This window comes from Electrophorus electricus, chromosome 14 (assembly GCF_013358815.1).
Source record: "Electrophorus electricus isolate fEleEle1 chromosome 14, fEleEle1.pri, whole genome shotgun sequence".
NCBI lineage: Eukaryota > Metazoa > Chordata > Actinopteri > Gymnotiformes > Gymnotidae > Electrophorus > Electrophorus electricus.
Genome location: NC_049548.1, coordinates 18,277,134 through 18,290,592, shown reverse-complemented (window position 1 = coordinate 18,290,592; position 13,459 = coordinate 18,277,134). Strand labels below are relative to the sequence as shown.

Here is a 13,459-nt window from a genome sequence, read left to right as displayed (position 1 = left end):
TGTTTTAATTCCTGATTTATTAATGAATCCATTCATTATTTTAACCCCATTACATTTTAAATACATTTTATTTAATTCCGTTTAAGATTCTGGGAAGTGATCTCGGGTATGAGAAAGGTGCTATCTAAATTAAGCTTCATTTTAATTCTCAAAGCACAGAGCTAATTAATTTTAACGATCTTGTGATTTTTTTTTTTTTTTCAAAACAAAAAAAACTGGCTACTCGTTTTGAACTGCGAAGGTAAACCATGGTGAAGGTCTCAAACGAACATGTGAAAAGGTTGAAATGCTCCGTAAAGGTGTGCGGCGCCGTATGACTGTAGGATCGCACACCGACGACGCGCAGATATCTCGGAGGAAGTCGCGTCAGCTCCGTGTTTCCAACATGGCGTTAGATGGAATCGACCATGTAAGGCATTCTGCTTTCTACGGAATTAAACCGCTACCGGTTTGGCTGGAATATGGTTGTTTTGCGGTTCACGTTGCCTAAGTCGGTAATGGTCCGCATCTGTGTAACGGAAGAGACGTTTCGGCGTGGTCCTTTTAGCCTTATAGGGAGACTTGAAGAGACTGCTGTCTCATTGTTGGCCCTAACCAGCTAGGTTAGCCTAGCCATGCTAGCTAACGGCACTTAGCTGCAGGGAAAGGGAACATTTAAAACTGCCTTTCCCCTTAGTGTCGGTGTTCACACGCTAACCATGTCGTTTTTTATTCTCTAAAAACGGGTAATGCCAATAACTGCTCGTTTGCGCATTTGGCATTTGTACAAACAGCCGTGTTGGCAGACCGAATCTACCTTATTAGCTAACGTTAGGGCAGATTTGATTCGGCTAAACTAGCAACGCTACTGTTGTATTTTCATATGCGTGTCAATCGTCAGATATCCAACGCAGACTGACTGTTTGTTTTTTATCTTCGTCACAGCAAATGGACTTGGAAGACAGTAGAGGAGGCTCTGGTCTCCGCCAGTATTACCTGTCCAAAATTGAAGAACTACAGGTGAGGAAATTTAAGATGGTAAGAGAGTTAACTATTCTACTGCTAAACAAGGGATCGACTTCAAGTTACGCCTTTCTGTATCAAAGTAGCATCAAAGCATCAGTGTCAACTCTGTCTTATTTTTGTGTACTCTCACTTGCTATATGTAAACAAAATTTAAATCTTGTTTTCTTTCTGTAGCTGACAGTGAATGAGAAAAGCCAAAATCTCCGGCGTCTGCAGGCCCAGAGAAACGAGTTAAACGCTAAAGGTCAGTCTCTTCCCAAAACTGTCCACGAATACTGGCGCACACCAATGGTTCCAAGTGCTAGTTGCTAGTGGTCGCAACCACGGTGTTGCATCTGTACGTGATTTGTGAAGCGTGCGTTGTCTCCACAGTGCGTCTCCTGCGTGAGGAGCTGCAGCTGCTGCAGGAGCAGGGCTCCTACGTGGGAGAGGTGGTTCGCGCTATGGACAAGAAGAAGGTCCTGGTTAAGGTGTGCCACGCCGACACTTTCTCACGCTCGTGCCTTTGGTTTCTCGCTGCTTCCTAACGTAGCAGTTCAGAAGCTGTGCTCCACTGAGAAGTGTTACTTCAAATGTTCATATGCACTTTTCTGTGCATCTGTGTGTGCCGTGTAGGTCCACCCTGAAGGGAAATTCGTTGTGGACGTGGACAAGAACATTGACATTAATGATGTGAGTGCTCCCATTTCTATGCTGATTGAGGGACTTTTACTGTAGCTCTTTTCCGTGCTGGCAAACACAATCTTGTTTATTTTTCGTGATGCCTCAGCTCACGCAAGTTTGAGCACCCTGACCCTGCCTTCCAAACAGGTGACCCCCAACTGCCGTGTAGCACTTCGCAACGACAGTTACACCCTCCACAAAATCCTGCCCAACAAAGTGGACCCACTGGTATCCCTGATGATGGTCGAGAAGGTTCCTGACTCCACGTACGAGATGATTGGTGGCCTGGACAAGCAGATTAAGGAGATCAAGGAAGTGATCGAGCTGCCCGTCAAGCACCCGGAGCTGTTCGAGGCTCTCGGAATAGCACAGCCTAAGGTGGGCCGCCCAAAGGTTAAGGCTGTGCAATAAAATGATGACTGTCACAATCAAGCCTTTTTTTCTCAAAATTGGTTACAATTCACGTGTTTTGTTAGCCATGTCATTTGGGTATCAGCATAGACCAGAATAAACTTTTTTTTTTTCCCTTTAGGGTTCAATATTCTTCAAAAAAATGAGCATCCAAAAATGTAGTAGTAATCAAATTATATGGAAAAGTCCTATCATACCTAGGTAATGTACAGAAGGACTTATTTTCCATCAGATTACACAAGACTTTGTGTCAGAGCTGCAGAATTCTTATCTTTTGAATCTTTTGACTGTCAGCATCTGATCTTGTTTAGTGCTCAGTGTAAAAGAAACTAAGTGTTGTTCCTGCCATGTCCTGCAGGGGGTGCTGTTGTATGGCCCTCCGGGCACGGGGAAGACCCTTCTGGCGAGAGCCGTGGCTCACCACACGGACTGCACCTTCATCCGAGTGTCTGGTTCCGAGCTGGTGCAGAAGTTCATTGGCGAGGGTAGGTTTGAGGGGGCATGGTACGCTGGCCACAGCTGTACTGGGAAGAGTGCCATGTGCCTGATTTTTGCTCAAGGTCCACATGCCATTTTAGGGTTAAGGAATGTACCAACTGAGATTGCATGTCCCTCTCGTACTGTAATCGTCTTTGTCCTATTGGGGACGCGGATGGTGCAGGTGCGCGGATGGTGCGTGAGCTCTTCGTCATGGCCCGTGAGCACGCACCCTCCATCATCTTCATGGACGAGATCGACTCGATCGGCTCATCGCGTCTGGAGGGCGGATCGGGCGGAGACAGCGAGGTGCAGAGGACCATGCTGGAGCTTCTCAACCAGCTGGACGGCTTCGAGGCCACCAAGAACATCAAGGTGTGTCTGTGTGGGTGGGTGCGCGCGCATCAGATTGAGCACAGCTCAGAATGCTTAGACAAGCCGCTGAGTGTCTTTTACCAAGTGACCGGCATGTAATGCACTACATTTGAAGTCACCACATACAAGGCCTAAGGGAGAAGTCAGATTTCATTTGCATTTTTTATGAATGAAGTGTTGTCCAGTTACTGCATTTGACCCCTGCGTAACCTTTCCCTGCAGGTCATCATGGCTACCAACCGAATCGACATTCTGGACTCTGCTCTGCTTAGACCGGGTCGCATTGACAGGAAGATAGAGTTCCCCCCTCCCAATGAGGAGGTCAGTGTCTCTCTCTCTCTCTCACACACACACACACACACACACACCCCTACCCCTCTACCTACCTTGCACTCGTGCACTCACATTCAATGCCATCACAATCGCCAGGCCCGTCTGGACATCCTGAAGATCCACTCCCGCAAGATGAACCTGACACGGGGCATCAACCTGCGCAAAATTGCTGAGCTGATGCCAGGTGCTTCGGGGGCAGAGGTCAAGGTGAGCTTTTCCCCAGCCCTCCACCCTACATTGCCCATTCTACATTTTGCCTCTTGGACACATTTTCGAAGATAACGTCACACAGGTCAAGAGGAAACAGCAACACAGGGTTGTTGGCAAGAGTGTTATAGTTAGGCTGAATGCTGTGCTAGTGAGCCAGGAGAAGAATTGGCGTTCTCTGAAGACACCTCTCATGCAAGCACTGATACTTTGCAGCACCAGAAACAAATCAAACCAGTCCTGCAGCTCTAACATTTGAGGCTAACGCGTAGCCCAAGTGTTTGGCGTCGATGTAGCAAGCCCACTGGCTGGTCGCAGCATTTGCTCACTAGCTTGTGTCCCGTAGGGAGTTTGCACGGAGGCTGGCATGTACGCCCTGCGTGAGAGGAGGGTCCACGTCACCCAGGAGGATTTCGAGATGGCTGTTGCCAAGGTAATGTTGTGTGCCACTTTAGAAATGAGCTACGAATGAGTGCTGCTGAAACTGTCCCCCCACACACACACACACACACGCGCGCAGATGGCCTGCAGAATGGTTGCTTCAGTGGTGCTCATCAAAACAGAACCTTTCTAGCAGGGTCAGTCTGTAGAGGATCTGGCTGTAGCCGTTATGTTGCTGCGTAACTGTAACGGGATTAATGGAATTCTACACTGTTCTCCACTGGCAGGTGATGCAGAAGGACAGCGAGAAGAACATGTCTATAAAGAAGCTTTGGAAGTAGATGCCACAGCTACCTCCTTGCTGCCTCACATCTTCTCATGTGTTTCCCTTTTTGACTTGGTTTATAGTTGTTGTTATCTAAATTTATTTTAAATAAATGGTGTAGCCCGCTGAGATATGGACTATAATTTGTCTCCCTCGTCTTTAGATGTATGCTCTTAAAACATGTATTTCCTCTTTCAGCCCTCACAGGGATTCGGACTAATATCTGTGCTCCGATTCAACATTTAATCGTGTCTGTGACTACCACATTTAATTTGGACTACTGTAATCTCCCTGGAGATGTTTCTCACTGGTGGTTTTGCGTACGTAAACAATCTCCAGTTGGTCCAGAATGCAGTACCTTATTCAGAGCCAGAACATTAAAAAACATTCGCCTTAGTTTGGCGCTAGGACTAAGTGAAATTCCACACTGATAACGAAATGGTGCTATAATGGACCAGCAAAGCTCCCAATGGGCTTCCTCATCTAAATCGGCCTTCTGCTCCTATCGGGTGCTAAGGTTTCGTTGTTGACCAGTTCCTGTTTGGTCAGTGGTAGCCATGTCAAGGTGTTTTGTGGTGAAAGAGTTTGAGTCTCTGTGGTTTGTATAGACTACAGTTTCTTATTGTTTCCCAATACAAAATGAGTCAGGTGGAAGAAATGAGTGGCATACAGGAGAAAATTTGATTTCGTTTCCCTTCAGTGTTTTGTTCTACGACCTAATTGCTGCCTACCCTGTAGCTCATTGTCAATGTCTATCATTTCAACACATTTTCCTGTACTTGCACAAATCTGCACGAAGCCTAAAATCTGTGGAAGTTCAAGAAAAGTTGTAAACGTGACTGAGAATGAAAGGTTGAAACACTAGAGCAAAGCAATCAAAAAACAGCAATTCTGATTTTTGAGGGTTTGTGGTGCAGGTCTTTGCTGTTGCTGTAAGCCACTGTGGCACTTGTGAAAGTCCACATTGCGGCTTTGGTAATACCACAAATCCTCCTCTCTGGAAAAGTAATCCCATACCAAGAGCGTTTTTTGCTTGAACGTGTGTTTTATGCCCCAACAACTCCCTAAATACATTTTGAGTTTGTCATTGTTTTTGTACAGTGAATTGTCTAAATGAACCTTTTGTTTCCAATGCAGTAGATCAGTTTGCAAAAACACTAGAATGCGCCTTTAATGTAGTGTTTCTCAACCCAGTCCGCTACCTTCACAACATGGTCCATGTTTGTCCCCTAACCAAGTACACTTGCGACAAGTATTCCCTGTACTTGATTAATCTACTCCAGTTGAGAAGCTGCTTCAACATGTCTAAACATTTACACATGAATATCTCAAAATTACATAATGGCCTGTGGTGTATGAAATCGTGAGGCTCTACCCTGTCATTTATTGCTGTCTACACCCAAGAAAGAATGTGGGTCAAAAGACAAGAGCACCAGTCACTTCAACTGTCTCCCACCAGTGCTTATCCGACCTCTGGTCACCTGCTCAAAGTCCTCCAGCAGACACTGGAAACATTGTTGCCACACCTGACGTGACCTAAGAACCTGCGTCTTCAGCCGTCTTGAAACAACAAAAGGACGCCTGTTTAATGTAAGTGTTTGTCTTCTTAGTGTGCAAAGATTGCAAGATTTGTCTTCTTAATGTGGTGATATTGTAAGATTTGTCAAGTTAATGTGAGTTTATCATATTTGTAGACAGTTGATTTAAATAAGCACTGCTTAACGGGCAGGAGTTATGGTGTTAACTTGAAAAGGATCACTCATTCTGTGCACTAATTCAATATACGAGTATCTATAAACTGCTTGGTGAAACCACCATGGCATCTGCATTCACCTCTGAATTATGGGAGTGGGAGGTAAATGTGAGCTGATTTTTCTAGTGGATTTTTTTTTTTCGTTCAGTGAAGCGGGTGAATATATTCATATTTGTGTCACAAAAGAAAAGGTTTAACCCTGTACTCAGCTGAATTCCCCTGAAGGCAGGTGTTCTGGTAACATCAGATGAGGCAAGCTTGCCTTGAGGGCGGTTGCTTTCCTTGGGGGCCTGTTCCTCTCTTCATGTACCTAAAAGCCACTGATTATTTTCTGCTGTCAGAAGAGTCAGGGATCTTCCTCGGATGTGGCGAACAGTGCTGTGACATGAAGTGCCTCAGAGGAGATGTTGAACACACCAATATTGTATCAGTTATTTTATTATTATTTTTAAGGTGAAGCCTCTGATACTGTGTAGGTCCCTGAAACGCCCTTTGAAGTGTGAAGCTCTCCTGGGCCTAGCCCAGAAACCCTGTGTTGTATTTTTAAGGAAACGTCTGTTTTCTGTTTCTTTTTTAGAGAGCAAAAGCAACTATCATGGACATAACAGGCTACATTGTGTAAGCTTGCATACTGCGTAATCTGTTTCCCGAAAGCATACGCTAAATTAGAATGGACTAATCATAACCATGGATGTAAGGGGAATTCATTTTTCTGCACTGATCTGGTAGCTCAGATATGATTTGATTTTGCTCTGAATATACAATTGAGCCTAATAAGATATAATAACATAAAAATGCTCCTGATTTAGCTGATTAATATCTTCATAGCTCATTAATTGGCTGTTTGGGTTTTTTTCGCAACAGTGATCTGAATTGTGTGTGCTTGTCTGCTGTGGCTTCCATAAACATATGCATGATAACACTTTGATGCTGTACTCTGGATTTGAACTGGATTGAGTTACGATTGAATTTTAAAGTACCCCAAAACGAGGTTACTGTGTCATATCTGTGGTCATTTCCAAACAGCTTTAAGTGTGTGAAATTGACCCTTTTATATACCTCTCTGTTTCAAATCCAAAATACTGGAATACAAAGCCACAAACAAAGAAGAATGCGTTGAATCCCAGGTGTAGCTAGACAGTATCTGCACCGCGGCTGGGGGGGGGTGTGCATTTCCACACCACCTTGTTGACGTCTGAAGCTGCTGCTCCCACGGCGGTGCGACATGAAAGTCTCTTTCCCACCACGCGCAGATACATAATTCCCCTGGTGGTTCTCCTCGGCGTCTTGCTCATGCTGAAGTTCTGCTGTGCACTGTGCTCCTGCATGGACGATCCGATTGACACATTGAGAACTCAGGAGCACCCAAGCGTCTACGTCATCCCCATCTCCGCAGATCAGGCGGAGTACGACGGCTCAGACCAGGACTCTGTGGAGGTGGATGCGAATGCGCCACCTCCGTATGACTCCCTGGACCCTCCACCGCTATACTCGGAGGTGAGTGGAGCCCCATGCAGAGAGTCAGCCATCTCTACCAAGTTACATCCACCTTCTTTAAACTAAGCCATTAAGGGCACAGGGTGTCTAGTGCATGTGTGCCGAGGACTGAATTAGAACATAAACATGGACCGTCTGTCTGGTGATTTAAAGAGGTTGAGACACACCAGTTTAAAGCAGTTCCTCACTCAGCGTTAGCCATTACCCTGTAAGAGCTGGTGTGATCTGGTGAACCTGATCTCATTTGCATTGTGCTATATGGATCCCTGATCGATGCCTTTTCATCGAGACACAGCTGAAAACGGGCACAGATTCCCTGAGCAATTGCTCAACAGGGCATGTGATGTTCTGCCCTTTTCTCCACAGTGGAAGTGGAACCTTCCGAAAGCGGAGCCACCAGCATACGCCGACCTGGAGTTCACAGCCACTGCGCTAGAAACCGGGCCAGGTGTTGCTTCGACTCCAGACATGCAACACGTCTCCTGGAACGAACTATAAACAGTATTAGGCCTTCTGGAACGAAGCATAAAAAACCAACCAGATAATAGTTGTGATGGAAATGTACATTTACCTAAACCTTTTTCCTCATAAAACATTATTTAATCTGTGAATTTTTTTTTATGTCTAGCATTATAGCTATCTTTACACTGAGTATGCACTGCATGTTGCCAATGTGAAAAGTTTACAATTATAGTTCTAATTTATTATACTTCAGAATAAAAGGTCTGCAGATCTCATACTGGGTCGGTCCAGACTTTGTATGATCCTCGATCATGTAAGTGTTTTATGTATTTCTGATGCCTTGTAGAAAAACATGTGAAGGCACTTTAAACCTTTTCATTATGACTATGCTAAAAAGGAAGTGAATGCCACGTATCGCTGCCTCCCGTCATCTGAGATTTGTCAGGAAGTCATTAACATTTACAAGACGCATATGAAACCTTATCAGAGATAAAAGAAAACTTTACCTTAGTAATGACCGATGACAGGAATGGAACATTTACCAAAGCCCTGTGCAGGAAGACTTTATTGGAGTTAGCAGTAGCGTGATAGAGGCTTGCTGAGGCTGAGAACAGGAACTACCAGGGTTCACTTGAGATCTACTACTGTAAACAGTGTCAAAGATTCACATCCAGCTACACGTTATAACAACGTTTATGGAGCCATTACTACCTTAAAGAATTCAATGATTTGGCAATGCTGAAAAACACTTAAATGCTTGATTCTATATGACATATTTGTTCAATAACAGCTTGTCTGTTAATCAGTAAACAGTATAAACATAAACAGTATAGACAAATATCTATTATGATTTTTGAGATACCAGAGTTGAGCAAAAACAGTAAACAGTTACAAAATAGGCTATAGCGATAACAATACACTTTTGACTTTTTTCAAAAGCCCATGTTGTTGAGTAAACTGTTCCGATTGCTGTACTGTTCATTGATTACAGTGGCTATGTCCTGTCTTCTGAAAAAGCTGTTCCATAACCTCCATAACCTTTTTTAACGTCACTTATGGCACATGTGCGGCTGGCTGCAGAAATAAGTGGAGCAGTGGATTCTTGAAAGCAGACACTTCATACGATTTAGTTCAAGACTAGATTTAATCTGTCTAGCAAAGGAGCAAGAACATGGATAAAATATTCACATTCCCACATGAATGGAAACCAAACGATTCGCATCAAAAGTATAGAACAATGGAAGGAAGACCAGAGATAAACCGCTCAGCCTGTGATGACAGACTGGTAGTTTTAGCTAGATATTTTTGCCACTTCAGCTTTAAAGTTCCCTTGAAGTGGACGCTCTATCTGTCTAGGAATACATCAGAAAGAGGGACTGTGTATGCAATGATGTAAATAAAGACATTTTTATTACCAACAGCATTCTGGGGGAAAAAGCCTAGTGACAACCTTTAAGTATCTAGGCCTACAGTAAAGATATTATTTACATTTGTATTAGAAATAACTGCAAAAAAAATTTAAAAAAAAATGAACGGGTCAAGCCACGCAGTCAGAATACAGAGGAACTGTAGTGTTTGAGTAGTTAATTTTACTAGTTCCTGTAGCTCACTTGGTAGAGCGTTGCGGTTGTGGGCTGGGGGTTTAAATTTCCAGGGACTGCACGCAATGCCTGTATTGTTGTACCTTCTATAATAGGCAAACTGTTCTGGAATAGTGTTTATCAAATGGTGTCAATGCTAAGAAAAAGCAAAGAGCTACTCAAGGTCATTTCATAATGTTCAAGTTTATTACATTCATGACTAAATGTAATTTTGACTCACTCATCCTATCATAAAATCAAATGAAAGCGTATCTTTTCGGTCAACAGCAAGTAGATTCTGTTTAATTTAAAAAAAAAACACACAATCATATCTGTGGTTTGCTTTGGTGTATCAAACGATTTGTTGAGGTCATGTCACAAAATTATGGTGGAGTTCTCAGGATACTTATTGCTGCTTCTTTTCTCAAATGGAACACACTTTTGATCTAGGTGTCGTCTCTTGTAAATGTTTGATAATCTCCAGATATTTACAGTCAGCGTGAAGGAAATCTAAGCCACAACATGTACAGAAGTATTTTCAAGACATATTCCATCTTCATGATTTCAAAACTACACGAATCCCATAAATAACTGCCGTTTGAAATGAAAACCACAACTTTGGAGTGCTAAAACAAGTATTCCAGATCACAGCATCTGTACAAATATACAGTTCTGACTACTCACATGTACTGTACCTTCATAAAAACACTGACGTATATTTCATTTTCTCTTCTTTGTAAGGTATTAAATGTTATTTTTTAATGACATTTCATCTGGTTCTATGCAGCAACCTACATGAGGTGCCCGGATCAAATCGGATGGACAGTCCCCCTGAACTACCTGCCGTCGCCCTCACGATGCTTGCGTTCACGATGATGACCGATGGTTGCATTAACGATGATGAAGGCCTCAGTGATGCACTGGCCCCTGCAGGGCATCTGCGGGCATCTTTCAACTGTTCGCTGCTCTGCTATCTTTAAAACCAGCTGGGCTCCGCATGGTCATGCCATGCGTTTCTTACGAAGACCCCCTACTTCCACTGAAAGTCTCTGACACTCAACGCCTCCTTGGATCTCGTCCGCTTAACCGAGCGGGGCTCAGAAAACCCAGCTCACGGGGACCCACTGGTGATCGAGGGTCAGTCTCTCTAGCGCCACCTTCAGCCTTCGGTAGGCGCCGTCCAGGTTGTCGTTAACAATGGTGAGGTCAAAGTAGTGGCCGTACGCCCCCTTAATCCTCTCACTCTCATCCACCGTCCTCTTAAGCTCAGAGTCCTACAGACAGAAGGGGGGGGGGGGGGGGTGAAGATCACATTTTTTACACGACAATGATCAGTCTGTTTTGATGCAACTGCAAATTCTTATCTACCATAATTGAACATGAAGTAAACAACGCTAACGGTAATTGTGATGAGCATGGCACATAAAACTCACGGGATGGGAAAAGTTTTTGAATCCAATGCTCAAAAATATCGCTGGATGAATATGCACAGCAGAAAGACATCTGGGGCAAGGAAGCACCCCGGACCCGAGCTCCACGGTGTGGCTGCACTCACGGCCGTGGCATTCACTACCTACGGTACCCTAAACGTTGCTACCCTGCACCGAAACCCGCCTTCCAGGTACGCTGATATACGTTCTTTCAAGGGATTTTCTGACACGTTAAATATGTCAACTAGTAAACAAATATTCAATATTGTATTTGTTCAAATAAAATAAGGCACTATTCCACATTTCCGCTGAATGTTTTGTACGAAGTTCTTTTTCCCCAGCTAGCCGTTATCTTATCTAGAGCAGCGATGTTTATGGACTTGATTACTGTAGACATGGACAGGAGTTTGTATGTGAAGGGTCGCCTCTAAAAGGCAACCTGCTCCACAGCCAATCAGGCTGTGTGTGAGAAATTAGGCACTTGATCCGTAAAGTGAACAAAGATCCCGTTGGGATAGATATCTGTAGTGCACTTACTTTGCCACAGTGCAAAAATGGATCTAATTTAGCTGAGAGAGAAGCGATTGTTCCATGTTGTGCTTGGAATAACGTGAGCCGGGCTTATTTTGAAGGGCTGACGTGCCCAGGTTAGGAGAGCAGGATGAACCTCAGTATATGTTGCGTATTGAGGTCAGTTGATGGGAAGGTATGCTGTGACCCCACTGGAAAAGGCAGCTTTAAACATCAGTTATAACTGCTTCACTGCAACAGTGAGCTAAGGAGGATCTGGGGGGGTAACTGCTATGTGTTTCGTGATGAGGTGCAAGATTGTGAGTGTAACGTTTGGAGAAGAACATAGAAGGTGGACACGTCTGATGAAATTGGCACCAAAATCAAATTTTTCCCTAGTGTCTAAACACCATCTTTGTTTAGTAAAAGTAACCTCCAGGATTTATATGCTTTATGAAGAATGTAAAAAAACCCAAAACCAAACAGTGGATATTAGAGAATAACTGGTAACCTTAATAAAACCAATTTGATCCAGTGACGTATCAACCAGATCTGACCCCAGTTCAACAGCTAGCTAGTCATTTTTTCAAATCGTTTCATGTCAGCAGTTAAAAGAGAGACTGGGGGTAAGAACAGTTCTTGTCTGCATCTCTGCCAGGTTTCAGTAGAGGTGTGCAGGTTTCTCACAGGGACTCTGGCACAAAATGGTCTTACATGTTATGAAACAACAGGGATGCAGAACACAGCTGGGAAACCCCAGGGTCTGGGGGCACCTTGCTTTTTTGCACTGGGAAATTCAACAATTTGCGACATCAATTTGAAATGATGGCTCTCCTCCTGCTACTTTGGGGAAGTGCTAGAAACCCTCGGTTTTAAGAGTTATGTGTTTAAATGTTAAGCTTGGTTGGAAACGTACCGTGAGCTGTTTGGTGATGACACCGGCCTCGATGGCAGACCTGTTCATGTCCTTGAGTACTTCAAAATCAGGTGCTTCGATGAACACGACGAACGGGAGGAACTCAGAAGTGCGTAGGACTTTGAGAGCCTGCAAAAGAACAACCACAGCACTCGATTACTGTCGAATGGACCTGACGTCCACAGCTCACGATCGCGGTCACATAGACCTGACGTCCACAGCTCACGATCGCGGTCACATAGACCTGACGTCCACAGCTCACGATCGCGGTCACACAGACCTGACGTCCACAGCTCACGATCGCGGTCACATAGACCTGACGTCCACAGCTCACGATCGCGGTCACATAGACCTGACGTCCACAGCTCACGATCGCGGTCACTTAGACCTGACGTCAACAGCTCACGATCGCGGTCACATAGACCTGACGTCCACAGCTCACGATCGCGGTCACATAGACCTGACGTCCACAGCTCACGATCGCGGTCACATAGACCTGACGGCCACAGCTCGAGATCGCGGTCACATAGACCTGACGTCCACAGCTCACGATCGCGGTCACATAGACCTGACGGCCACAGCTCGAGATCGCGGTCACATAGACCTGACATCCACAGCTCACGATCGCGGTCACATAGACCTGACGTCCACAGCTCCCGATCGCGGTCACTTAGACCTGACGTCCACAGCTCACAATCGCGGTCACTTAGACCTGACGTCAACAGCTCACGATCGCGGTCACATAGACCTGACGTCCACAGCTCACGATCGCGGTCACATAGACCTGACGTCCACAGCTCACGATCGCGGTCACATAGACCTGACGGCCACAGCTCGAGATCGCGGTCACATAGACCTGACGTCCACAGCTCACGATCGCGGTCACATAGACCTGACGGCCACAGCTCGAGATCGCGGTCACATAGACCTGACATCCACAGCTCACGATCGCGGTCACATAGACCTGACGTCCACAGCTCCCGATCGCGGTCACTTAGACCTGACGTCAACAGCTCACAATCGCGGTCACATAGACCTGACGTCCACAGTATGCCATCACCGATGAACAGACATCACCGACAACAACAAAACACGATCACTGACAAATTTCCTACAAAAATAAACGTCCACAGC

At 44.9% G+C, this 13,459-nt stretch overlaps 2 protein-coding genes across 4 annotated transcripts in view; one reads left to right on the top strand and one right to left on the bottom strand.

Annotated features, from left to right (window-relative positions):
* The first annotated feature begins 305 nt into the window (after positions 1–305).
* psmc5 (proteasome 26S subunit, ATPase 5) lies at positions 306–4,320 on the top strand. Its single transcript, XM_027009225.2, has 12 exons — positions 306–409; positions 925–999; positions 1,180–1,249; positions 1,378–1,475; positions 1,621–1,677; positions 1,816–2,046; positions 2,438–2,564; positions 2,741–2,931; positions 3,154–3,252; positions 3,361–3,471; positions 3,818–3,904; positions 4,140–4,320. The coding sequence occupies exons 1-12, from the start codon at positions 314–316 to the stop codon at positions 4,191–4,193; spliced, it is 1,296 nt and encodes a 431-aa protein (XP_026865026.1). The 5' UTR covers positions 306–313; the 3' UTR covers positions 4,194–4,320.
* Positions 4,321–9,654: 5,334 nt separating this feature from the next.
* mpp2b (membrane protein, palmitoylated 2b (MAGUK p55 subfamily member 2)) overlaps positions 9,655–13,459 on the bottom strand; it is a 56,077-nt gene continuing 52,272 nt past the window's right edge. For all 3 annotated transcript variants that reach the window (XM_035533425.1, XM_035533423.1, XM_035533424.1), the window contains 2 exons: positions 12,326–12,454; positions 9,655–10,743 (listed from right to left, as the gene is read on the bottom strand). In XM_035533425.1, the coding sequence (XP_035389318.1) occupies positions 10,567–10,743; positions 12,326–12,454 (306 nt within the window). In that variant the 3' untranslated portion in view covers positions 9,655–10,566. The remainder of the gene's footprint in view (positions 10,744–12,325; positions 12,455–13,459) is intronic.

Excerpts from the sequence above, each read along its gene's own strand:
- psmc5 (XM_027009225.2), top strand. The coding sequence starts at position 314 with ATGACTGTAGGATCGCACACCGACGACGCGCAGATATCTCGGAGGAAG. Across the intron at positions 1,476-1,620 it reads AGAAGAAGGTCCTGGTTAAG|GTCCACCCTGAAGGGAAATT; the intron begins GTGTGCCACGCC and ends TGTGCCGTGTAG. Across the intron at positions 2,047-2,437 it reads TCGGAATAGCACAGCCTAAG|GGGGTGCTGTTGTATGGCCC; the intron begins GTGGGCCGCCCA and ends CATGTCCTGCAG.